This window comes from Pistacia vera, unplaced genomic scaffold, assembly GCF_008641045.1.
Source record: "Pistacia vera cultivar Batoury unplaced genomic scaffold, PisVer_v2 Contig560, whole genome shotgun sequence".
Classification (NCBI taxonomy): domain Eukaryota; kingdom Viridiplantae; phylum Streptophyta; class Magnoliopsida; order Sapindales; family Anacardiaceae; genus Pistacia; species Pistacia vera.
The window spans coordinates 287806-314772 of NW_022196402.1; the positions used below are offsets into that span (position 1 = coordinate 287806).

At 35.6% G+C, this 26967-nt stretch overlaps 1 protein-coding gene across 1 annotated transcript; it reads left to right on the forward strand.

Annotated features, from left to right (window-relative positions):
• The first annotated feature begins 17148 nt into the window (after positions 1-17148).
• On the forward strand, positions 17149-17944 carry LOC116108269 (probable F-box protein At5g04010). The gene has a single exon (XM_031394522.1). It carries the CDS (start codon positions 17153-17155, stop codon positions 17942-17944), a length of 792 nt encoding a protein of 263 aa, XP_031250382.1. The 5' UTR covers positions 17149-17152.
• Positions 17945-26967: the final 9023 nt, after the last annotated feature.

The following is a 26967-nucleotide window of genomic DNA, read 5'->3' on the forward strand; positions in this document are numbered from 1 at the left end:
CCTAGTCTCCTTCGCGCTGCTATTACCATCATTTTGGCCGATCTATGGTGCTAATTGCAGTGGCTGGGGTTTGCGTAGCTCGTAGGGGTGCGATGGATAAGCTTCAATCTTCTAGGGAGGTTTATGATATTTAGCTACACAATCAAAAGTAAAAGTTAAAGGGTAGTTTGGTAATAACACATTCTATATTGTGTCAAACCCTAACAGTGTAAATTTAAGGGTGAAAATCTGGAATTTATGAAACCAAGGATGAGAACTTTCAGATTTGCCAAACCTTTTTTGGGAACTTATGGTTTCCTGTATCTAAAATTCACCAAAGCCTTTAATTTGTACTCACCTTGAGCTATGCCACGTGACACTCGTGTAGGCATGCTTGTTACATGCCTTGTGACCTTGCTGAGGTGGCATTCGTACAACACCTTATCTTGTCGATGCCACTTTAGTTACTTAACTTTTTACAAACAATAAATGCATTGTCTAAAACTTTACAAAGGTTATGTGTGCCTCTATCCTTCATATCCCAATCATGGATGGGCCCCCAGCTCGTAGAGATCTGGCCTAACCTGCCCCGAATGGGGTGGAGAATCCCCAAAAATATCAAGGATAGGGCCGAGGACGGTCCTCAAAAAATTTCCCGCCCTCGTGGAGCCCCACTTTCTTTTATTGAGAATTTTTTTTCTTTGCGAGATTGTATATAAAGTTAGGTTTTAAATCATAGTTTTAAGTAATGCATCTGAATTTATGATATTTACTTTTATAAATTTTCTAATGTTTGTATTAAATTTATAGAAAAAAATAATTTAAAAGAGGGAGTCTAATAAATAAATATATGTATTATTACTTTGTGCATTTCACAAAATAATAATACATGGCACAAAAATAAATTTGATTAGATTATTACAATTTACCAAACCAATATAAGAATATACACAATTGCTTAATGACTTAAAAATTACACAAATTCAATTATCCTTGTAATTAATTAATGGGTCAATTAAATATGATGTTAAACTTAATCAATGTTGGGAACTTGGGATAATGTGATTTGTCTCTTTCACAAATAGACTAATTTTATTAGTTGTAGTGGAGATAATATTTTATGAATTAATTCATCAATTTACCTAGTAAATTGTGTTAAGATTGAATTTAGTTATATTAATTTTACGAAAAATTAATTAATTAACAAGACTAACTAAGTCTAAGCTTCCATACAATTGAATAATTAATCAGGTTACCTAATAAATTATGTTAAGATTAGATATAGATATATTTATTTTATGAAAAATTAATTAATTAATAGGGTTGTTTAAGCCTAATCGGCTAAGCCTTTATATAATTATATAAGTAATCAACTTACCTAGTAAATTATGTTAAGATTGAATTTAGTTATATTAATTTTATAAAAAATTAATTAATTGACAGGGTTAACTAAGCCTAAGCCTCTATACAATCGAATAATTAATCAATTTACCTAATAAATTATGTTAAGATATATATATATATATATGTTAAGGGGAAAAATCCCCACAGGGCGAATTTCCCCGTGATGCCCCATTCATCAGGCTAGTCTAGGACGAGGATGGGAGTGATTCCAAATCCCCACAGGCTGGGGACAGTCATAGGAGTGGATATCGGGGTCTGGAAAGAGGAATGGGGTCCCCGACCTTGACCCGGCCCGTGCCCATCCCTAATGCCAATTGTCAACTATACATGCTATGGGATTGGGCAATCACTCTTCACCATGGCTACTAAGCCATGATTTGGGCTAACCTTTCTTGACTAATCTTATCTCATTAGCTAGGCTGCACAGAACGGCTCTTGCGAGCCCACTTTCTAAGGTCCTTCATCATTGGACCTATTTTAGGCTTCATAGGCCCACTTGTGGATCAATGTTGGATTCACCATCCCTTGGGCTTACCATGGGCCTTGTTTTGGGCTTATCTCTATGCCTTGTCCAAAGTGTTATTGGGCCTATATGTGGTTTGACTATTTTGCCTTTTTGCATAGTGACTCCCATTAATATATGTTCATATATAGGGGGCATTTGGATCATATAATGTTTTATTATAGGGGTATATTATATTAACGGAAAAAAATATTACCTTAAAGATTGCAAGGAATGTTTAGAAAATGTGCTTGGTTGGTTCGAATAAATTGGTGAATAATATGTTTGGCTGGGAGAATAAATGGGTGGGTATGTTATATAGATTACTAAATTGCCCTCCTTTTTAAATATTGATAATAGTATTTTTTATTATTATTTTTATTATAATTTCTTTTAACCCCCTACATTTGAAATTTTGCTAAAACATCCTAGCCATATAAAACTTTAATTTATAGCAAAATCAACCCCACCCACCCCAAGCCACTGTTGGCAGCCAACCACCACCGCCAGCCGCTACTAACAGTTTATGGAATGGTGCACGACTGGCCGAAAAGGGCCATGGATCATGGATTACAACAATCGATGTAGGTGATCAGTGGTGGTGAATCACGGTCGGTGGTGATCTTGGATGACTTGGGGTATTTTGTTAACTTTTAAACTTTTTTATAGCTGGGGACGTGTTTTAGCTAATTTCTCAAATGTAAGGGGGCTGGGCAATTTTTGTTTGGTAGACATTTGAGGGCAATTGTGTTCGAAATGGTTTTTAATTAAGAGCAAAATGGGTAGAAAACTCAGATTACTCGGGTAATGTTTTAATAACACCCCTTAACAAGGTAATAAGATTACCTCCTACATTATCAACAATAAACACTATTTGCAATAAAAGATTACTGTAATATTTTATTACTTGCAAACCAAACACTGGAATCTTGCAAAATAAATGAAGATTAATCCCGTTATCTTATTTACCCCGATCCAAATGGCCACATTGTGTTAAAGAATAATTTTTTCGAGGTTGTTATAAAGAAGAAATTCACGAAAGTACACAAAACTTACAAATCTTATCTTTATCAATATTTATTGATTTGATTTCTATTTTTATCTATTAAATAATAAAAATATTAGAGAAAACAAATGAGCTTGAAGTTTATACATAAATATTTAATTGACAATATCTTTCTAAATAAATTCAAAAGGTAATATTTTAGAGTAAATGACTTTTTCCCACCCAACGTTTGCCTTAATGACACTTTCCCACCTAAAAAGTTTCAAAATACAACTTTTCCACCCAAAGTTACTATTCCGATACTACCCAAAGTCGATTTTGGTGGCGAAAATTCTCTCCGTCACTACCCTTCGAATCTCTGGTCTCCTCTATACAAAACCCCTCTCACTCCGGTACTTGATTTCTCGCCGATTACCGGCCCACACAAAGCTAGACTTCTTGTTCTTAGATGACTTCCGATTGATTCCAGTAGCAAATATTCAATCAGTTACCACCAGTCGATCCATTGGCCTCCACACTACAAAAACCCTTTTTCCTTGTCTCCTAGTAACTCGTCAAATGCTGGTTGAGAAAGTAAAGTGTATTTTGGATATTAACAGAATATAAACATTGGGTGGGAAAGTGGTATTTTGAAACTTTTGGGGTGGAAAGTGTCATTAAGAAAAACCCTTGGGTGGGAAAAGGTTGTTTACTCTTTTTTTAAATACAAAAGTACCAATATAACAAAGGTAAAGGTAACATTATATTTGGTTTCTTGAAAAATCAACCAACAAGCGTTGAAAATAAAGTTGAAACATTGATTCCTGAACATTGTATAAAATAGGAAAAAATGTGTAAACTTGAGCAAGAGAAGAGAAAAAAGAACTATTGTATAAGAAAAAGAATTTGGCACTTTAATAAAAGAAAAAAGAAACAAATAACATAAAAATATAAATAAATTTTAGGATAAAAACCAATAAAGATTTGAATTTTTTCAGACTAAAGACATATTGTAATTCACAGATCCTTTTTTATGCTTTGTTATAGTGAAATTGGCAACCAATGGGAACTAGAGAAACATATAGTTATCAAAGCGAGAATAAAAACTAGATGATCATTCGATCTAAGGCTTAATTCATTATTTTCATAAATTTATTTATATATTTTTAGGTTGAAATTACCAATCTATTTTTGAAGGATCTTTATCTGAGTATCAACGGAGGCATCTTACAATCCTGAAAATGCAATCCACACACCCCAAGGCAAGCACACATACATGATATTGAACAAAGCCTAGCCTAAATTTCAGATCACCAGAAGAATTACCTTGATCTCAATCAAGTGAGAAGCATCACCAAGAAGTTTGCATCGACCGAAAAGGTGAAAACATTTGGGTAGGGCAACCGGATTGTCCAAGAAAATCACAAACTGCTCCAAAGTCAAGTTGCCAAATCTACATCTGGAGCAACTGGTTGGACAAAAGTTGTATCTGGCGGTGTCAAAGCACAACAATGGCAGGTCAAAGTAGAAAAGGCAACGAATGCAATCAAACAACAAAAGATAGATGGAAAGAGTTAATTACCTCCTCTAGTAGTGATTTCTTCATTGATGACGCCGATTCCATGTGGCTGAAGGCCTCAATTTAAGCAATATCATTAATTTATAAATAAAAGCGGAAGCCCAAGAACATAACCGCCTTAGTAATCAAATTCAAGTACCGAGAGACTCTTGTAAATTGGGATTAATTTAGTCTATTCAAAACCTTATTCCATGTATTGATGGAGAATCCACAAACTTTCTTGTAGACTAGTGACCGCGATTCTTTCTCTGTAATTTGGTTTATGCAAAATTTTTAAGCAGTCTATTTTTCTCTTTTTCCATCAAAGAAGAAGTTATATGAAGGATGGCTACCACTAGTAACCAATGGGAAGTTACAAAGGTTAATGTTAGAACCTGTCAATTAACACAAACAAACTCCAGATTCAACAAGCAAGCATCCACACAAATATCAACACAAGAACACAAGATTTACTGTGGTTCGATTATTCTTATTGGATAATCTACATCCACGTTGAGCTCCGAAAAAGGAGAGCTCACAGCACTACTAATTAGAGCAAAGATCAACCAGTAAAAACCAAACAAACCAGATCAATCCCTCTCTAATCTCACACAAGAATCAACCCGTAACTAACCTAAGAACTCTCACCTGGAACCCTTAAGCACACAAGAGTAAAACCACCCTCAGATTAACTAACAATTGCTAATCAATCTCCCAAGTTACAATGATTCTTTACAGAAGTACAAAAACTGTCAGAACTGATAACCCGATTAGAAGAGAATAAACCTAAAATAAGATCTGATGCAAATGAACTATTCCCTTCTTTTATACCATTGACCCTTTGACATGCCTCAGCCGTTGGATCTAGACAGATTGGATGGAAAGGATTGCACAACTTATTCAGTCAAAACTCTGCGTTTCACTTTAACTATAAAGTGGCATTGTTTTTAGTCTTCACTTCAACAATCTCCACCTTGAAGACTTGAAAACGTAATTAGTAGTGCAGTAGGCTCTACCTATTTCCCTCATAGCTCTGGTTAATGTTTGTATTACTCCATGGACTCAGCTTCAAGTAGTGCGTGAAATTTTGCGGTGTGATGATCGTGGTCCCCATATCAGCTGGATTTTCCTCAGTGGGAACTTTCTTTAGCTCAATTAATCCTTGGGCTACCACATCTCTCACAAAGTGAAACCTTACATCTACATGTTTGGTCCTCTCATGATATATTAGGTTTTTACTCAAATGTATAGCACTTTGACTATCTGAGAAATTAAGACCTTTCCTTCGTCAAGTTTGCTTCTGACATCATCCCTTGTAACCACACAACCTAAACACATCAGCAATCGCTATGTACTCAGCATCTATGGATGAAAGTGCAACTATGGGCTGCAACTGTGATTTCCAGCATATGTAGTTTCCACCAAGTGTAAAGCAGTAGGCAGTTGTGGATTTTCTGGTGTCTCTATCACCTGCAAAATCTGAATCTACGACCTAACAAGATCAAGCATAGAATGGTTCTTACAGAATTTCAAACCAACATTTAATGTGCTGTTAATATATCTTAGAACCCATTCAGGGAGTCCAATGTTCACTGCCAGGGTTAGACATGAATCTACTCAATAGTGATATAGCAAAAGACAGATTAGGTCGTGTGTTTATCATTGCAACATTATGGAGCCAATCACATTTGGGTATGGGATATCATTCATCTTATCATCTCAGCTTCAGTTTTAGGACAGTTTCTTTACTAAGTATGAAGTGATTTGCCAAGGGCATTATGACTGGTTTTGAGTCAGTCATACAAAATTTGTTTATTACTTTCTGCAAATAAGCACCCTGATCTAGTTTTAAGTGGTTATTCCTCCTACCTCTAGATATCACCATCCCTAATAATTTTTTGGCATTTCCCAAATCTTTCATGTCAAATTCTGAATTTAATTTCTTTTCAGTTTTGTATCCTAGACTTGGATCTACTGATTAACAGCATATCGTCAACAACAACAAAAGATAAATGGGCAGATTTTTATCCAGATCAAAGTAGAAGCAATTGTCTAATTGCTTCTCCTAAATCCCATGCCTGTTATAAAGGTGTCAAACCTTTGTACCACTGCCTAGAGGCCTGTTTAAGGCCATATAGGGACTTATGGAGGAGGCATACTGGTCAGGGGCCCTAACATCATGAATCCTCTAGGTTGACTCATATAAATTTTCTCATCCAAGTTTCCATGCAGAAAAGCAGTAGTTACATCTAGTTGTTCTAATTCTAGATTCTGGTGGTGCAGCAATGGCTAACATTAATCTGATGGTTTTAATTTCACCATTGGGGAAAAGACTTCATTGAAGTCTATTCCCTCTCTGGTGTGTAGCCTTTGGCAACTAACCTAGCTTTATACCTAGGTGGGTCAGAATTGAAATACCATCCTTAAGTTTTTAGAGCCACTTACATTGGATCAACTTCTGATCTTTGGGTTTGGGTACCAAAGTCCAAGTTCTGTTTACCTTTAATGAGTTCATCTCAGCCCTCATTGCTGCTTCCCACTTTTCTTTATCCGGATTTCAAAGCCTCCTCATATGTTTCAGGTTCTGTGCTCTGAACTTCTGTACTTGTAAGCAAAGCAGAAAATATCAATTTAGCATAAGATAACCGGCAGGGGCCTTACTCTCTCGATTCTGTCTCTAGTCAGCTGGTACTATTGTAGGTCAGCTGGTTAGGGTTCTAAGATCTCATCAATGTTTTCTTCTGCTGATTGTTTAGGTTCAGTTTCAGATTCTGTTTGGGTTTCAGTTTCAGTTTTGGTGGAGTGAGGCTGATGTGAAGGTTGCTCCACCTCAATGATGTACACTCAGTTGGGTAGGATCTAGTTTAGTGTTTTGGTGTTTCCTTGATCAGTGGCAGATCCTTTGTAAGGAAATTCACACTCATTGAATACAACATCTCAACTTACAATGATCTTTCCCCTAGAGTCTCCCTATCCCACAACTTATACCCCTTTGGCCTTCTTAGTAACCTAGAAATATGCACTTGGTAGACCTAGGTTCAAGTTTTCCTCCTACAGTGTGTGCATAGGCAGCACACCCAAAAATCCTCAAATGGCTTAAGTCTGGTCTTCTACCAGACCGTTTCTTCAAGACATTTTCCATTAATAGTAGTAGAAGGACTTCTATTCATAAGGTAGGCAGTGGTGGCTAAGGTTCCCCCCAGAAAGTGTTTGGTAACCCTGAAGGGACAAGAACACCAGCTTTTCTAGTAAGGTACGGTTTATCCTTTCTGCCACTCCATTTGTTAGGGGGTCCTAGCTATAGTTCTATGTCTCAAAATACCATGCTCTTTATAAAGTTGTCAAACTCAGAATTGCAGAATTCCATACCATTGTCTGTGCGAAGTGCCTTAACTTTCTTTCCTGACTGATTCCTTACCAGTGTTTTCCAATCGTAAACTTGGTCAAAGCCTGGTCTTTGGTCTTTAGGAGAAAAGTCCAAACCTTTCTACTGTGGTCATCTACAATGGATAAGAATAGTTGTTTCCCACCATGGGATTTAATTTTTTCAGGTCCCCAAAGGTCAGAGTGTCAGTACTCTAAGCAGTTCTTGGCTAGGTGAGTCTCTTTGAAAACTATGTCTATGTTGTTTTCCTAACACACAAGTTTCACAGAATTCTAGGTTACTGATGGTGTCCTTTCCAAAACCTCCCTAACTACTAAGGATAGCATACCCTTCTGACTCATGTGTCCTAGCCTAAGGTGCCATTTAATTGCTGTTTGTTTGGTGGAGACGTGCAGTACTAAAGCATTCAGGGTTAGAGTCACCACATAAGAGATAGCCATTCCTTTTTTCCCCTTTGAGAACCAAGTCTGGTTTTTGTACACATATACAACTATTGTTAGCCTTATAGGAACATCTAGCCTCATTAAGTGTTCCTAAGGAAATGAGATTCCTTTTTAACTCAGGAATATACCTAACATTGGTTAACCTTACAATCTTTCCATTTGTAGTCTAAGGGATACTGCTTATGCCTTCACCTACATGCTTGATTATTTCCCATATAACAGTTTCAGTTTCCTGAGATTCTAGATTCTGGAACCAGTTTTTGTGTGGGCTCATATGAAAGGAGCAGCCTGAGTCCAGGACCCATTCCTTAGCAGTATCAGATGTTGATACTGTCAGACCTCAAGCTGCTCCCATTGCTTACTGCTAGAAGCTAGATACTCTCAGTATTACCCTGTTTATTTTTCTTCAACCAATCAAAACAATTTTTCTTGATATGACCAGGTTCTTGCAAAAGAAGCACTTCTAGTGTCTGATTTGGTCTTATTATTCCCCTTCAACTTTTTCTTGTTTTTAACCCATGTTGATACTGATTGGACTTTCCTGTTTGACTAGATTCAAGTCTACCCTTTACAAAAAGGTTACCCATATCTTTTTTGAACCTTAAGTTCTAGTTCCCTAGCTTTAAGACAACAACAATTAAATCTAGCTAGATACTGTCCCGAATACTGAAGGACATTCTTTACAACTATGTAGTCTTCAGTTAAGGAATTTAATAGGATCAGACTAAACTTGTGTCCTCTAGTTACTAGTCAGTTCCTTAAGAATTAAAGTATCTTAAGGAATTCATCTAGTTATCCTCAACAAATTTAGAACCATCCATTTTGTATGAAAATAAGCACCCTTTAAAAACGCAAGGTTAGGTGCTGACTGTAAAGAGTATAAGGTTTCGAGTTACCCCATGGGCTAGAGGAGTTTCTAACCCATCTACCTTCCGTAGGACGTTGTTGACAGATTCATTATTATGAGGTGTAGGCTTCCTCATTGATTTCATCCTTCTTCTTCAGCTTCTCTTCTGGCCATTTGGTTTCGTCTTTCTCTAGGGCAATTCCTACCTTGTTATGGACAGTAGCGCTTCATCTTCTTTTTCCAACTCCCAAATCTATCTTCCGTGTATTGAGTGATTTCTAATCATGTGGTTAACATTTTGTGTTTGGACAATTGACTCTGTTTCAAGAACCCTAATTTGAAACCCTAGACCGAATTGACAATGTAATTCTTGAACGAATCGATAAGACTCAGACCAGAATCTTCAACAAGATTTCCTTAATAATGAATTACTACTCGAAACTGTAAACTAGGGCTCAAGATTGCTAAGGGAAGCCTCAATTTAGAAAACCCCCAAATTCTAGACAAACCCTAATTTTTCAAAAACCCTAAATCACTGAGTAATCTCAAATCGATCAAGCCTATTGTCTAATAGCTCTAATACCACTATAGAACCTGTCAATTAACACAAACTAAACTCCAGATTCAACCAAGCAAGCACAAATCATCAACACAAGAAACACAAGATTTACCGTGGTTTGATTATCCTTATTGGATAATCTACATCCACATTGAGCTCCAGAGAAGAAGAGCTCACGGCACTACTAATTAGAGCAAAGATCACACAGTACAAAACCAAACAAACTAGATCAATCCCTCTTAATCTTACACAAGAACAACCCATAACTAACCTAAGAACTCTCACCTGGAACCCTTAAGCCAAGAGTAAAACCACCCTCAGATTAACTAACAATTGCTAATCAATCTCCCAAGTTACAATGATTCTTTACAGAAGTCAGAAAACTATCAAGAACTGATAACCTGATTAGAAGAGAATTGTAATACCCAAGATGTCAAAGGTATGTCCTCAACTCAAAATAGTCCTTTAGATGTTAATTTATGTTAAAAAGCATAAAATGTAACTAAGGGCAAAATAGTCAATTCATTTGGAACGGTATGAATCAATTATCCATAGAAAGGCTTAGGGGCAAAATGGTTATTTTTCTATGGATAAGCATTGAAAAAGTCAAGCATGAGTAGGCTTCATTGCATTTAATGGCATTAATTAAGTAATAATTATGTCTAGTGTGAAATGACCAAAAGCCCTTATATGAAGAATTGGACTATAAGTTATACAATTAAAAAAATTGGGCCAATTGCATAATTTTGGAAAATAAATGAATATTTTCAAAATGAGATGAAATTGTTCAAGGCCAAAGGAGAGAGCCTTTCTTCAACATTTCTTCCATTTTCTCCAAATCTTCCATGAAACAAGCTTTCTTTCTAAGTTTTAAGGAGTTTTGCTTAATTTTTCAAAGAGAACAAGATAGGAGCCGGATCTTCAATTTGAAGGGTTAAGGATTAAGGTGTAAAAGAAGTCAAAGGCAAAGGATTTGTTGGAGGAAGTCTTTAAAAAGGTAAGGAAGAACCTCCCATGACTTCAGGGTTTATACTAGGGTTTGTAGATTTTTTATAAACCTTAAATTAAGGCTTTAAGGCATAGAATTAGTTGATGGCAAGTGTAGTTGAACTATTATTCTACTTATTGCTTTGAATTCATTATACATGAAGTTATGGATTTATGTATGATGAGTGTATGTTTGATTGAAGAAAATGAAGTGTGGATGCTGGTTGTGGCAAAACTTGTAGTATGGAGGCCACATGATGTTGAATGGTTGCTATTAGAGTGTTGATGTGTTGTTTTGCATTAGCTTCCAATGTTATAGCAATATTGGATGATTATGGGAATGAGATTTTACATCCTTTAAGATGGTAAAGACTATTAAGGGGAGGTTTATTTGATCCATAAGTTGACCTATGGTTAAGTGTAATAGGAATTGATGTGGCATAGTTAATATGAAAATTCGGATTTAGTGGGCTTAGGGGTTTTGTTAACCCTGCTTCAGTATTTCGACCATAACTTGAGTTATAAAAATCGAAATGAGATGATTCTTGAAGCATTAGAAAGCTAAGACACAGACCTATAACTTTTATGTTTATGCCAAGAGCCAATTCGTTTGAGAAAAGGATGGAAAATGGCCTGAAGCATAAACTGGTTATTAAAGTTTAAGATTTAACATAATCAATTCTTATGATTATGAATTGATTATTAATGTATTATTGTAATTATGCCATGTACTAATGTTTACCCATTAGTTAGATGATCTTTGAAAGATATACATGGTCATGATGTCAATGCATGATTAATGTTATGAAATGGCATGAAGATGCAATATAATACATGTTTTAAGATGATGTATGTGAGCAAGAGGTAATGTAAATGGATTGATAATCCATAGATGAATTAAAAGTATTAAGCTCACCAAAATATGTATTTACGTGCCATAAGATGTTAGAGATGCAAATAGACATGATAGAGATGCATATAGACATGATGGAAAACGCGTAAGCATATCCTCATATACCGGTTGAGGAAAGATGAATATATGCTTTAGATGCTAAATAACGCGTAAGCACGTCTCCCAATGATATGAGCTCTAGATGAAATTTGAGGCTAGATGATATGAAGTGCTTAAGATGCTAAGAAAGGTCCGGTCGGTTAGACGTTAAATGTTTCATATGCATTTAGTTGCATTACATGAGTTATGATGTTGTTTACATCGTGAGATGATTTATACTCATGTTAGATGATTTTAGATGTTATGTCATGACATGTGATGTTCGTGTACTATGTTTACATACTTATTTGTATGTGAACACATTGATGTTTATATAGCCATGGGATAAAATGATGAAAAGCATATGAATTAATAATAAAAGGGGAAGTATCCCTAGATGTAAAAGATAAGTGATGTGTTAATAAATATATTTAAATAAAATCAAATAGTACATTTAGAATGAAACGGATCATTCCTTACTGAGCGATTAGCACTCACCCTTTCATTGTTGATTGCTTTGCAGGTAGACTAGAAGCGAGGGATGCTAAAGACAGCGGGACTACACGTGAGGGGAGATGATTTATTGTCATCTCGATGTTTTTATCTTGATGTAAATAATGTAAATGATAAATATTTGTCAAATACCTTTGGAAGCTTCCACCCTATTAATATTTTTTGATTGTTTAATTTCTTAAAGTTTGTAAATTATAAGTTTGGATCCTGCGTGACATTTTATATGCATGTTTTGGATATTATTATTATTATCCTTACACGGATTTTTCTAAATACAACTTGTTCTCTAGACATGTATCCTCGGGATTCTCATTGAGGGATATTCAGAGGATACCTCACTGGAGTGGGGTTTTACAAGAATAAATCCTAAAAACAGATCTGATGCAAATGAACTATTTCCCTTCTTTAATACCATTGACCCTTTGACATGCCTCAGCCGTTGGATCTGGACAGATTGGATGGACAGGATTGCACAGCTTGTTTAGTCCAAAACTTTGCGTTTCACTTTGACTGTAAAGTGGCGTTGTTTTCAGTCTTCACTTCAACAATTAATGTGCCACAAAATAAAACCATAATGTAAAGGGGAAGTTGTAAATAAACCATAACTTACATTCTCCTACTTAGCCCATTCAACACTTAATATGTACCAATTCAATACTAATACTTCCTCAAAATATTTCCCATAGATATATAAAATATCCTCGTTTTAAATTGTATGAATCATGGCGGTAAGTCCTTTAGAGCAAATATTACGTTCCATGAATTACATTGCAACTTTCTCTTTTGAATGATAACCATATGTGGCACATAACTTTATGAATGAAATTCTAAATATTCATTCAAGATCAACAAACAAAATTAAAACATGCATTGCCATTCTCCAAACTTCATGTATACAACTAAATAAGAGAAGACACTTATGAAATTAATGAAGTCTTTCAAATCAACAAAATGTGATACAAACATAAAGGGTATCTTAATCACATAGAAACTACATAATAAAACTAAGCCACGTTTGCTCAACATGTGCCTTATATGGAATAGGCGGTAAACCTTTTGTCAACGGATCAACAATCATCAATCTAGTACTGATGTGCTGAATAACCACTTTGTTTGCTTTGACATTTTCTCAAATTGCGAGATACTTGATAAGCTATTCGCAAGTGTACGAAATCATGCAAGTAATAAAGCTCGAGTAAACGAGTGTCGAATCCCAAGAGAACTACATACCAAGTACCAAACTAGTCTATTTTATTGCTATTTGATGAAATAGAATTTTATGAATGAATTTAATGAAAAGGAAAATAAATTAAAAACTAAACAAAATCAGAATTTTATAAATACTTGGATATAAAGATCAATATGGCTAAACCCTAGGGCACAGATTTCACACTAATTTAATCCTATGTATTGATAATTATTGTTAACCCAATAAAGCTTATTCTAAAGGCCAAACTCCCTAATATTCCACTAACTTTCTCTCGAACAATTAGCGAATTAACCCTTAAACAAAAACCCAAAATATCTCTAAGTTGGATTTAGAAGCTAAGAGATCATTAAGTTACATGGAATTTACTAGAGCCTCATAGATCGCGGTAACCTATCTCTAGCGTTCGCTCAATCTATGGTTTTATTACCTTAAACAAATCAGGTTTCATCTCTCGATCTCAACCCAATCCCATGATATCATTCAACCCTCATATCCTTAAGAATTGAAAGCATTACACACAATAATAAAACTTAGAATTTATGCTCAATAAGAAATCAATAAAGATAACATCAACACATATTCATAAATTGGGCTACATCTTTAGCCCTAGAAAAGAGATTTAGTTCATAGTTGCAATAATAAAAACCATCATTGTATTCAATAACATGAGTTCAAGAAAGACAAATATAAACACTTCTCTAATTGGTGAACGAGAACTTCAAGAATTCCGATCTCCAAAATAGTAGCCGTCCTTTCTCCTCCTCTAATCTCCCTTAAAACTACTTAAAGACCCTTATTTATAGTACTAGGGTTGGAGGTTACTTAGGAAAGAATTAAATTCCTTCACCCATTCAGATTCGGACTAGGAGAATGTAATAACTTAAACAGGCCCGTGACCCATCGCTGCGGCGATAAGAATCGTCGCTACGGCGATTGTTCTTTCTGTCCAATGAGTCCGTGATCTTTAGAATTTGGTAAAGTCATCAACACAAACTTTATAGCTCTCTGAATAAGCTTTCCAACGCCATAAGAATTGTCTAATGCTGATTTCTACAGCTCAAGTTATGATTCAAATAGCGAAGCATGCTCATCTTGAAGAATTTCCAGATTTTACGTTGTATCTTCGACCCGTCACAATTTTGTCGTTTCAACTCTAATTCTTGCACTGTTTGTTCCTACTCGTCATGAATTCCATCAACATCATTATTTTTCCTTCACATATTGGTTTGAACCTGAAAATACTCAAAATACACCCGTGATCCCGTAAAAGTTATTTATGAAATAATTAATTCAAATTCCACAATTTAAACACATTTTTCCACAGATAATCCAATTAAATCACTAACAAAATATATACTTTCAAGCTCTTATCAATACTTAATGTCGATGTGCTTATACGACTTCCTCTTTTATTGTTCTTGGCCAAAAACACTACAGCAGAATTATCGTAGTAGTAAGTCCTCAATGGCTTGGAAATTGTATCAACAACTCCAAGCCCCGAAATAAGACTCCTTAACCATATAGCATGCGATGTTGCTTCAAAGCATGATACAAACTCTACTTCAATGGTAGAAATAGCAACTGAAGATTGTTTTGCACTTCTCCAAGAAATGACCCTTTTTGCTAATAAGAAGACATATCTCAATTTCGACTTTCTCAAGTTGAGGCAACCAACAAAGTCATAATCTAAATATCTAATCACTTCTAGATGATCAGGTCGATTGTATGTAAGCTTGTAGTCCTTAGTTCCTTGAAGGTATCACATGACTTTCTTTGCAACTCTCCAATAGTCTAAACTTGGGTTACTTTGATATTTGCCCAACATTCCAATTGCATATGTAACGTCAGGTCTTGTGTAAACCTGAGCATACATTAAACTCCCTGTGGCAAAAGCATAAGGAATTTCTTCATTTGTTCTCTTTTTAAATTATTTCTTGGGCTTTGTTCCAAATTGAATTTGTCACCTTTGACAAGAAGTGCAACACTAGATGATCAGTCCTTTATACGAAATCTCTCTAAAACTTTATTAATATAGGCTTCTTGAGACAACCCTAATGTCTCTCAAGATTTGTGTCTCTCAATCTTTATGCCTATGACCTATGAAGCTTTGCCCATAATTCATTTAGAACGCTCATAATTCATTTTGAGGAATCATAATTGGGTTAAGTTTATAAGATAAACTTACTCCCACTATTCTCCATGTATATACAATGGTTATATGTATATTTTACTCTTGTAGCCAAGAACCTCTAGCCTTCGCTAGAGATCCATGACTCAACTCTTGGCTTGGAACCAGCGAGAAAGTCAAGAGCCAGACTAAGCCGAACTCAAATGATTCAACCAATGCAATCATCTGTACTTGGGTTACAAGCTCACATTACTAGTCATATACCATATATATGACTCCTTAAATACCTGAAATTACTTTATATATTAAAAATTTAAAGTAACATCGTTTAAAATATAACTTACACCATAAAAATATTTTTATAGGTTGCAAACCAACACAAGTGAAACCACGTGTCATATTATAAAATATATTTACAACAACATGAGAATTGACAATATGTAGATCAATTAAATCTCAAGCATCCGTATGACTCAAAACATCATAGTCCTTAGAGGTCAAGATTGGTATTTTGTGAAAAATTCTTGGTTATAGGAGTCCTTTTTCATTTTTAGCTTTCAAAAGATCTATATATATATTTAACAAAATAACAAGATTATAGAATTAAAAAGGCTTCCAAGGAAATTCTCTAATCGTTTAAAGAAAGGGACGAAAAAGCTTACCCTTTAATGTTCTCATGTTTGAGACCAATGATCTTTGGTAAAACTGAAATCAATAACAAATTTAATACCAAATTTGAAAATGCAATTTTGACACACTATAAAAATTGCATTCCTTTAATAAAACAAAAATCACTTATAAGAAAAATCATAAGATCATAAATAAATTATTTCGGAAACTAAACAAAATTCTTTTAAAAAAAAGCATTTCGAAAGTAGATCAAAATTTATGTTGTTTGCCTTCTTATTGAATCGAGAATCGGCATCTAATTAATAATGAAAGCAATGGGAGTTTATATAGTGTTTGGCTGCCCATTATAGCAAATAAAACTCAGCCATCACATTACCACATGTTACATAATAAGCTTAAAGATGATGATGATGTTATGTACTTTGCCACAAGTGCAGGAAAACAATATAATGAAAGCAGCTCATAGTTATTTAAGGGATTGGTTTGGCGGTCAAAGAAGTTTGTTCCCTTTTTTAAGTTTTTGGGTTCTAATTTTGTGAACATCTACTACAATAATATTATAGCTTATCCGGTTCTTTGAACTTATAGAATATTTAATGGAATCCGAAAATTAGTTAAAGTGTATACAAATTGCCCCATATACTTTGATTATTAAAAAAAAAAAAAAAAATCACCTCATAGTTACATGAAGTCACTTCACAACAAAAGCATTTTTATTTTTATTTTTTTTTTAATTCTTTCAATCTTAATTCAAAGTAGGCAAATTAAAGAAAATTTTCCCCGTGGCTCCATCATTGAGCTCAAACTCAAAAGAATACATTTAAGTAGTGCACGTGTGCATTGGACTAGCATGCACGTGTACCCCACACGAGGTGCTCAACCGCACACCGTTTGATCTTACGTGTCAATCTGAAACCATGCAACTCACCACATCATTCCACGTGCCACACACAATTATTCCTCAACCTGACAACAATCTCTACACATAGAAAACCAACACAAAACTTCTCTTGAATTAACCAATCAACCAAATGTCTCCACTTTCCTCCACTAATCCCCCGCCGTGGGAGGTCCTCAACCTCCTTGCTCACCACCTTGACCCCAAATCCCTGGCCATAGCTTCTTGCGTCTCCAAGTCTTGGCTCATTTCCTTCTCCTCTGACCAAATTTGGCAACCCATATGCACCACTCATTACCCTTCTCTCTCTAACCTCAAACTCACTCATTTATCAATCCCCTATCACCGCATCTACGCAGTCGCCTACTCCGCCACCAAACGCCGCCAAAAACCCCCTTCTAGACCTCGTCTTTTCCTCCACGACCTCATCTTCGCCATCGACTTACGTACTAAGAACAATGTCCCACTCCTTACCATCGCAAAGCCTGTGAATGAACTTTGTTCTGACGCCAATGGCGTGTTCAAGTTTGATGTTAATGTTGACGATTGTGAAGGTTTAGAGATGGTTGAGTTATCAGAAGAGGTGAAAATCGCTTGGAATGTGGTGTTAAAGGGGTGGGGCGGTGCTTTTACGATGATGGATTGCGAAGGGAAGTTAAGTTTTATTCCAGGAGCTGAAGGGTGGTTCTCGGAGGAGCTGCCGTCGCCAAGGTGTTGTTCGAGTGATGTGGCAAGTGGGATCGTGGCAGATATGAAGTTAGGGATTTGTAGCAGAAGAGGAAATGGTGGGAAAGTAAGGGTTGAGAAAGTGAGCGTAGGAATGTTGAGTATTGTAAATTGGAGATATGTTAATGTTGATGACGGACTCAGATACTTGCAACATTTTCTTTTACCAAACGACGAGTGTTGGTGTCATGGTGTGTAAAATATTTTTGTTTATCACTTAATGAAAATTTTGTTCCATAGCTGAAGAAGGTCTTTTATTCAAGATATAATCAGTTCCGTAGTACACTTCAGTCAGCTCAGCGCACAACATGATTTAAGAAATCACTTAGTCCATCTTTGGACTGTTTGCGCCTTTCAAGCCAACGTTTTATGCTATTATCCTTAGTCACCCAGTTGAGTCTTACTATATATATTTAGCCTCAATTTTCTTTCTTTCACCCGTAATAACTTGTCCCATTTAACCCTTAAACACATTTCCTATCCATGACTTTCTTTTAAGAGGAATCAATCTGCATTTTTGAATGTGAAATGTGCGTGGCTTCAAGATTTGTGTAAGACTTTGTGAGGATGTTTGAAGGAACCGGTTGGGGGTTGTTGTGTGGGAAAAAGACGGAAGTTGGGTGATATCCATGCTTCTTAAATTTCTATAAGTTAATGTTTAATTGATCCAAATAATAATAATAATAATAATAATAATAATAAAAAAGCAATTCAATAAGGAAGTATGAAAAGGGTACAGATTCAATTGGGGTTGGGGAGAGTGATACAATAAAAATAAAAAATAAAAAAACAAAGGATTTCGGGTTTGAGAGAGTAAGTTGTATTGAGTAACTGTGTTCTATGAAATGTAAGATTATTCCTCTTAATTGCTTGAATCCCTTATGTTCTTTCATAACCCAATACCTTAGCCTAACATTACAATCTGAAGTTGTGTGTTGCTCTAACATTACAATCTGAAGTTGTGTGTTGCTCTACGTTAGTGGAGAGTGATCTGAAAAGTAGGCCATGGAGTTGTGTTTTTAATGTTTTCTATTTTATAGGATAAAAAATGTTGTTTTCTTTTGGAGATTGCTATGAAACCACCTCTAAGGCTAGGATTAACAGTATTGGATTGACTGTGATGGAAAGTTGAGAATGAAGGTGAAATTGATTTTTAGGATGTTCTTGGATGTGGTTGATCATTGCTTATTCTTGTTGTTATATGTGCATGCAATGTATAAGCCATATTTATTGATGTATCCAGGAAACCCATGTTTTGTATATATGTGTGTTAGGAATTTGTAGGATGTTTGTGGGTAGCATCGCTGAAAACTCTCACGAGATTATAACTCGTCCACTATGGGGACCTAGGGGTTTAAAGGCTTATTGCATATGCTAAATGCAATCTGTCAACTTACGGAAATGGTTTAGGTAGGATAGATTAGTTAGGATTAGATTTTATTGCTTTCATTGCTAGGGACTAGCAATAAGCTAGTTGGGGGTTGTGTTGAGTGGTGAAAATACAGATTTATTTTTATGATTTGGGGGTGAAATTATAAGGAATTCAAGGTTTAACGCATTATTTAGGATGAGTTTCCTTACTTGTTTTATTATCTTCTAGAATCATAGGTTTTGTTGTGTTTTCAGGTACTAAGGTGCAAAAAGATGGACTATTCGTGCTTGTGTTGGTGTTCGGACATTTGGGACCCATTGAGTGTAAATAAATCAAGGTGAGTAGAAAAAGAGTGAAATTCCGCAAGTGCGTTGTAGCACGCTTTTCTAAGCTGGGTGTGAAAACGACGAAATTGATATTGTGCCCCAACGAAGAATCATCGCTCTGCGGCAAAAAGTCGATGAATTCCAAATTGCACCGTGGCGCACTTCATCTATGCCACAGCATGATCGCGTTCTTGTTGAAAGAAAAATCACCTGGAGTCATGCCGCAGCGCAATTTAAGTGCACCGTGGCACAAATCGCGATATTTGAAAAAACTCTGCATTTTCAACCCTAATTTTGGCGACCAGTATTTACAATTTTCCATTTTTCCTAAAAACTATATGAAGGAAACTTTAGTGCGACTTTCATAATTATTAAGTTATATAAAACACTTTTTAAACTTTTGAGGCTTGGGAGCGAGTGATTGATTGTGTAAAGCTAAACCTTGATCATCTTGAGTGCATTTTGCATCGAAATGTGTAAGGGTGAGTAGAAAAACGAAGATAAAGTGGGAAGCTTCCAAAAATGAATTTCTTCTATTCAGATTAAGAATGGAGTTTTTACAGCTTTTAATGTATGAGTACAGAGAAAGAGTAGAGTTGCTCTTTAAGAAGACGAGCAACTAATCTTAACAAGAAAAAAGACTACTAACACTAAAACTACACCGTTTAACATAAAAACAAGCTACACCTTATTGATTCAACAAATGACAGATTGACCCTTAATCTTTAATATATTAACATTCCCCCTTAAACTGGAGTAGGTAACTTTCTTGTTTAATATATCAACATTCCCCTTTAAACTGGAATAGGTAACTTTCTAGTTTAGCTTTTACTAGCAGGAGCTTTAAAAATTCTCATTCTGAATCAGTTTAGCTGTTCATTCTGAATTAGTTCAGCTGTAGCAATATCTTGCACGCATTTTTCAGTTGGGAAAGAAAAATCTTGCAGACTTCATTCTGAATCAATTCAGTTGTAGCAATCTCTTGCATTCTTGAAAGAAGTTCTGCCATGCTTCTTTTTGCTTTTTGATTACTTCAATTAATTACACTTTGTAATCATACACCAATCAGTTACACTTTAGTTCAATTATTACACTTGTCTTAACTTCAGTTCAGCTGCCATGTGAGCTTAAACTTCAAACTTAGTACATTCAATTCTTCTATGTCTCAAGTCAGTAGTAGGAGCACAAATATAGTACCTCAAAAATTTGAATTTACTTCATGTTATATTGCTACACCTCAGTTCATCAGTGACAAAAAAAGGGAAAATGCAGTACACAAAAATGTTTCCAGTTCTCAAGATACTTCCAGCGGCAGAGTGCAGAGCAATCATAAGAAATTTCCAGCAGTAGAATGTAAAGCATACAGAAAATATTTCCAGCACCAGAATGCAAAGCAATCATAAGACATTTCTAGCAGTAGAATGCAGAGCATACAAAAAGTATTTTCAGCAGCGAGATAGTAGCAAAATGTAAAATACAAAATGCAAATTGTATTCAAAGTACTATAAAGGATAATTGATTTACTAACAACATTCAACTTACTTCGTAATTTAGCAAATTGTGCTACTGTTAAGGCTTTGGTCAAAAGATCAGCTATTTGGAGCTTAGAAGGCACATATTGAATTATTAGCCTTTTTGCTAACACCTGCTCCCTTATTTAATGAGCATCAATCTCTATTTGTTTAGTACGAGCAAGAAACATAGGATTGGAGGCTAGAGCTCCGACACTAACATTATCACACCAAATTACATTTGTGTCATTAAGCTGTAGGCCTAACTCTGTAAACAAACTCTGAAGCCCAGCAACTTTAGTTGCTGTTTGAGCCAAGGATCTATACTCTACTTCGGTAGAGGAAAGTGCAACCACCTTCAGCTTTCTTGAGCTCCCCTGGACTAAGTTAGGTCCCATGTAAACACAACACCCAATTGTGGACCTCCTATCCTCTAAATTACTACCCAAACCAGCATCAACATAAGACTCCACGTTCAAGGTGCTGGCTGGCTTAAAAATTAGACCATAGTCAAATGTACCATTGATATTGTTAGTAAACGACCCAGTTACATAGCGGAAAACAAAAAACATAAACTACATAGATCGTTCCTTAGAACCAAGATCAAGTTACGCAGCAGAAAACATAAACATAAACTACCGACCCAAGTGTAGGATCGAACCAATGTAGTCCACACAAAGATAATCACAAGGAACTAAAGAGGGATTTGCTAGATCCTCTTTAGCCTTAAGAACAAAGAAGAAATGAGGAGTATTTGATTTTTCAATCAAAACTAAAAGTGGCATGGGAGAGAGTGAAATAAGGGGTGTGTGTTTTCTTTCTTTCAATAAATGAATGAAATGAATTTCTTAACTTGTTTCTCAATTAAACTTTTGTTTAAATAGTTAAGTTTAATTGCCCTATTCTCATATGTAATAGGCTTGGGCTTCAACCCAAACACCCCTTGTTTCCAAACACTCCCAATTAGATATTTATTTTAATTCATCACTATCTCAATTAAAATCAATTAATATATATTTAATGTATATATATTAACATTTAACAATAATGATAATTTATCTAAATATATGCGAATACATATTTAAACGTAATTTCACTTATTTAATTTTTCTAATAAATTAAATAAAGGCTACTACCTTAACAAATTTAATTGTACTGTGAAATTACCAAAATACCATTTCGCCTAAAAAGACAAAAACGCCCTTCTAACTTCCTGGCTCTTAAATTATCTTCTATGTGTGTGACTCAAGCCTCCTCATCATACCGATAATGTATAGTATCGCGATTAACACCAATTAATCGTCTCACTATACACAGACCAAGATTGGCCCCTAGCAAGGCATCATGGCCACCCGATAGATTCGGATTCAACAAAGTAGCTACCTATCAAAGATATGGTTACTGTACAATTCAATCCTTTCACCATATGTTATCTCGACGAGACGAAGGCATAGAAATAGTGTCAATCTTCGGTTACTCTTGATATTATGTATTCAGTTTCTGGACCAATGACCTGTATTATAAACTGGATAGAGCAACAACTCAATCCCACTGTGGCTACAGTTTTAGTGTCATTGCCATATACTAAATTGCGCCGTGAGATAACTTCTCTCGTACCCAGGAGTGATGAATCATCTGTCTATCCACCATAGTCTTGATACACTCCTTGATGCAGCCAATCACCACCGTATTGACAATTCTGAAAAGAACTGCGTTAGGCTAATGTCAAACTATACCAATCGGTGCACAAGACGCTCCAGTGATCTCAAGTCTAAGGATCACATGCATCACCATTTGTTAGAGGATTTGTTCCATAGACACTTGGGTTACCATCCATATGAAATCTGTTAGAGTAGATGCCTTAGAGCCAATCAATTATTGTAGAATTGACTCTTTGTAATAATGTTCATTAATCAATAAAAGGCATTTTATTCTATATCGCATAAATCATTATTATTGCAATATGTATTGATATATGTCCTTAGAATGGTAGAACCGTGATGAGGGTATCAAGTATTTCAAATCTTGATAGTGAGAACCCTATGAGCACATATGGTGGCCATTCTAGAAATGTTCGTAGCCCCAGTATTATTCTGAAGTAAGGGCACGGATAATACGGTAAGGCTATCATAGTGTTGAACGACCCTGTCGAAAGGCAGTGACTGATCTCACTTGTTAAGGTTGTTTGGTGACAACCTGGTGCAACACATGGGTGTTTGTTGTAGGCGATTACACCACAGCAAGTTCACTGGACTGACCCACCAGAGGATTCCATATGGATGGTAACCCCAGTGTCTATGGAACAAATCCTCTAACGAATGGTGGTGCATGTGATCCTTAGACTTGAGATCACCGGAGCGCCTTGTGCACCGATTGGTGTAGTTTGACACTAGCCTAACGCAGTTCTTTTCAGAGCTGTCAATACGGTGGTGATTGGCTGCATCAAGGAGTGTATCAAGACTATGGTGGATTGACAGAGGATTTATCACTCCCGGGTACGGGAGAAAGTTATCTCACGGCGCAATTCAGTATATGGCAATGACACTAAAACTGTGGCCACAGTGGGATTGAGTTGTTGCTCTATCCAGTTTATAATACGGGTCATTGGTCCAGAAACTGAATACATAATATCGAGAGTAACCGAAGGTTGACACTATTTCTATGCCTTCGTCTCGTCGAGATAACGGATGATGAAAGGATCGAATTGCACGGTAACCATATCGTTGACAGGTAGCTACTTTGCTGAATCCGAATCTATCGGGTGGCCATGATGCCTTGCTAGGGGCCAATCTTGGTCTGTGTATTAGTGAGACGATTAATTGCTGTTAATCGCGATACTATACACTGCCGATATGATGAGGAGCCTATGGGTCACACACATAGAAGATAATTTAAGAGCCAAGAAGAAAGAAGGGTGTTTTTGTCTTTTTAGGCGAAAGGGTATTTTGGTAATTTCATCATGCAATTAAATTTGCTGAGGTAGTAGCCTTTATTTAATTTTTTAGAAAAAATAAATAAGTGAAATTACGTTTAAATATGTGTTCGCACATATTTAAATATATTATCATTATTGTTAAATGTTAATATATATTAATTGATTTTAATTGAGATAATGATGGAAAATAAAATATCAAATTGGGAGTGTTTGATAACATGGGGTGTTTGGGTTGGAGCCCAAGCCTATTTCATATGGGAATATGGCAACTTGATTTACTATAAAAGAAAAGTGTGTTAATTGAAAAAAAGATTGATTTCTCTTTAAAAATAAAAACACACAGCAGCCCCTCTCATTCTCTCCCATGGCAGAAACACTTTTTGCCTAAAATCAGTACAATTTGATTTCTTTTCTTCTTAATCTTAAAGCCAAAGAGGATCTAGCAAATCCCTCTTTGGTTCTTTTGTGATTGTCTTCGTGTGGACTACGTGGGTTCGATCCTATGCTTAGGTCGGTAGTAAAATGTTCAAAGACAAACGTGGTGGAGCCTCCAAACGTGTGTATGGTTCTAAACTCATGAATAACCTTTTGTGTAGATTTTACTTTAATATAAATTGTAAAAATTATACCCTTAATCTCGGCTCATGTAAACGATCATTATATTATATTTTTTTGTTTCCGCTGCGTATATGGGACCGTTTATTAACAGAATCCTCTGGTAGGTCTGTCCAATGAACTTGCTGCGGTAAAATCGCCTACAGCAAGCACCCATGTGTTGCACCAGGTTGTCACCAAACAACATTGACAAGTGAGATCAGTCACTGTCTTTCGACAGGGTCATTCAACACCATGATAGCCTTACCGTATTATTTGTGCCCTCACTTCAGAATAATACTAGGGCTATGGATGTTTCTAGAATGGCCACCATATGTGCTCATAGGGTTCTCACTATCAAGATTTGAAACACTTGATACCCTCATCACGGTTCTACCATTCTAAGGACATATATTAATACATATTGCAATAATAATGATTTACACGATATAGAATAAAATGCCTTTTATTATTGATTAATGAACATTATTACAAAGAGTCAATTCTACAATAATTGATTGGCTTTAGGGCATCTACTCTAACAGATATATCTGTTAGTGTATGCCTTAGGAACCAATCGTGTTGTCAGTTTCAGGACATTATATCTTGTAAATGTATTATGAATAAAAGAAAGTATTCTTATTTCACATGTTGATTTTCTGCTTCATTTATATTATATTATATTTAATATTGCATGTGAAATGTTCGGATGACACGGATCTTCAGAAGATCAAATCATCAAAGAATTCCCTATGCAAGTAATGTTAATTAGGCAATAATATTGCATAGTAGGCATGCTGAATGTCTCCATTGAATATCATGTGATGCTATTAGTGTGGATGATTATAAGAGGTATGTCACTAAGGCATTAGCATGGATAAACGGTTAGTGAACTATTTATCGAATACGACCGATTACGATGAATCACATGGATATGGTCAATGATGCATCGTAGGATCGTGCTAGTGTACCACTGATCCTTAGACCTGAGACATCACGTTTGCGTAATTCAACATAGGATGCATAAGGTTCATATGGTGTATAAGCATGAGACTAGTCATGTCTTGTGTGATAAGCTGGTTTGGTCATATGTTATTCATGTGCGAGGACAAGTGATAGTCAAGATGGGATCCGTTAACTCAAAATAGTCCAATCTCAAGTTCCCAGAAGAATGTCAATAAACATTGGAAAAGGGAAATCTCTGGCCAGAGTATAATGAATGTCAGATGAAAAGTAGTTTCATGTTGATGAGTTCCATTGTATCGATTTGACAATTCGATTAAAGATTAAGTTTAATGTTTTGACATACCATGAACCATTCTTAATCGGGATTAGATAACGGAGGGATTTGACTACACGGTAGGTATGATCAGAATAGGTTCATTGGAATTTACGCTTCATTGTGGTTTAGGGGTTATGGAACATTGCTAGACATCTACCATAATCAATAGGAGTTTCGATTATAAAGAATTATAACGAAACATATCAAAATCAGATATTGGGCCCACAGCTTGATAAGAGCTTGAAAATACACATTTAGTTAGCAGTTTATGGGGATTAATTGTGGGAAATTAGGCTTAATTTGGTAAAGTTGCTTAATATTTTCATATTTGCCTTTTACGGGATCACAGGTGTTTTTTAGTTTTTTTCAGGCTACTAGTGCTTAAATGTTATGAGCAGATGAAGAATCATATTGGCAACGGAATGAGTGATGAGTAGAAACCAACGGATCAAGAATTGGAGTTGAATTGAAGAAGTTATGGAAGTTGAAGTAAAGAGAAGATTCTAGATTACGTTCTAGCTTGAGCATGTCTCAGTATTTTAAGAATATCTTGAGCTGTAGAACTTAGATTAAGACGATTCTTGGACTTTGGAAAGCTGATTCAAAGGGCTACATTTCATATGTTTATCACTTTTCCAAATTTCATCGTTTTCAAGTTTAAAAATCACCATCTCTGAAGAACAGCGGAATGATGCGGGAAGAAGGCCAGTAGTTACTGTGCCATGGCACACTTTTTCCAGTAGCTACTGTGCCACAGAACAGTGCCGGGGCATAGTCATGAAACTTATAAATCACCTATCCATTTTTAGGTAGGAAAATAGGGTTAAGAGTCATATCCCAAATAGAATTGAAAGAAATAAAACCCTAACCCTTGTGGGATATAAAAGAAAGTCTTTTAGCATTATTTTGGGGATTCTTTGGTGAGAAGAAGAGGAGAAAAATCTATAGAGAAGAGAAGTAACAGAAGTTCTGGAGCTTTGATTCACAATATAGAGAAGTTTTCCTTGTTCTTTTCTTATAAACTCATGATGATTGTTTTAATAAAGATGATTGTTTCTTTCATGTTTACTATGAACTAAATTTATTCTCTAGGGCTAAGATGTAGCCCAATCTCTTGATTATGTATTGATCTTTGATTGTTAATTTTTGTTAAGAATTCTTCCTAAGTTTTACTATTATTCCTAATGCTTTTGATTCTTAAA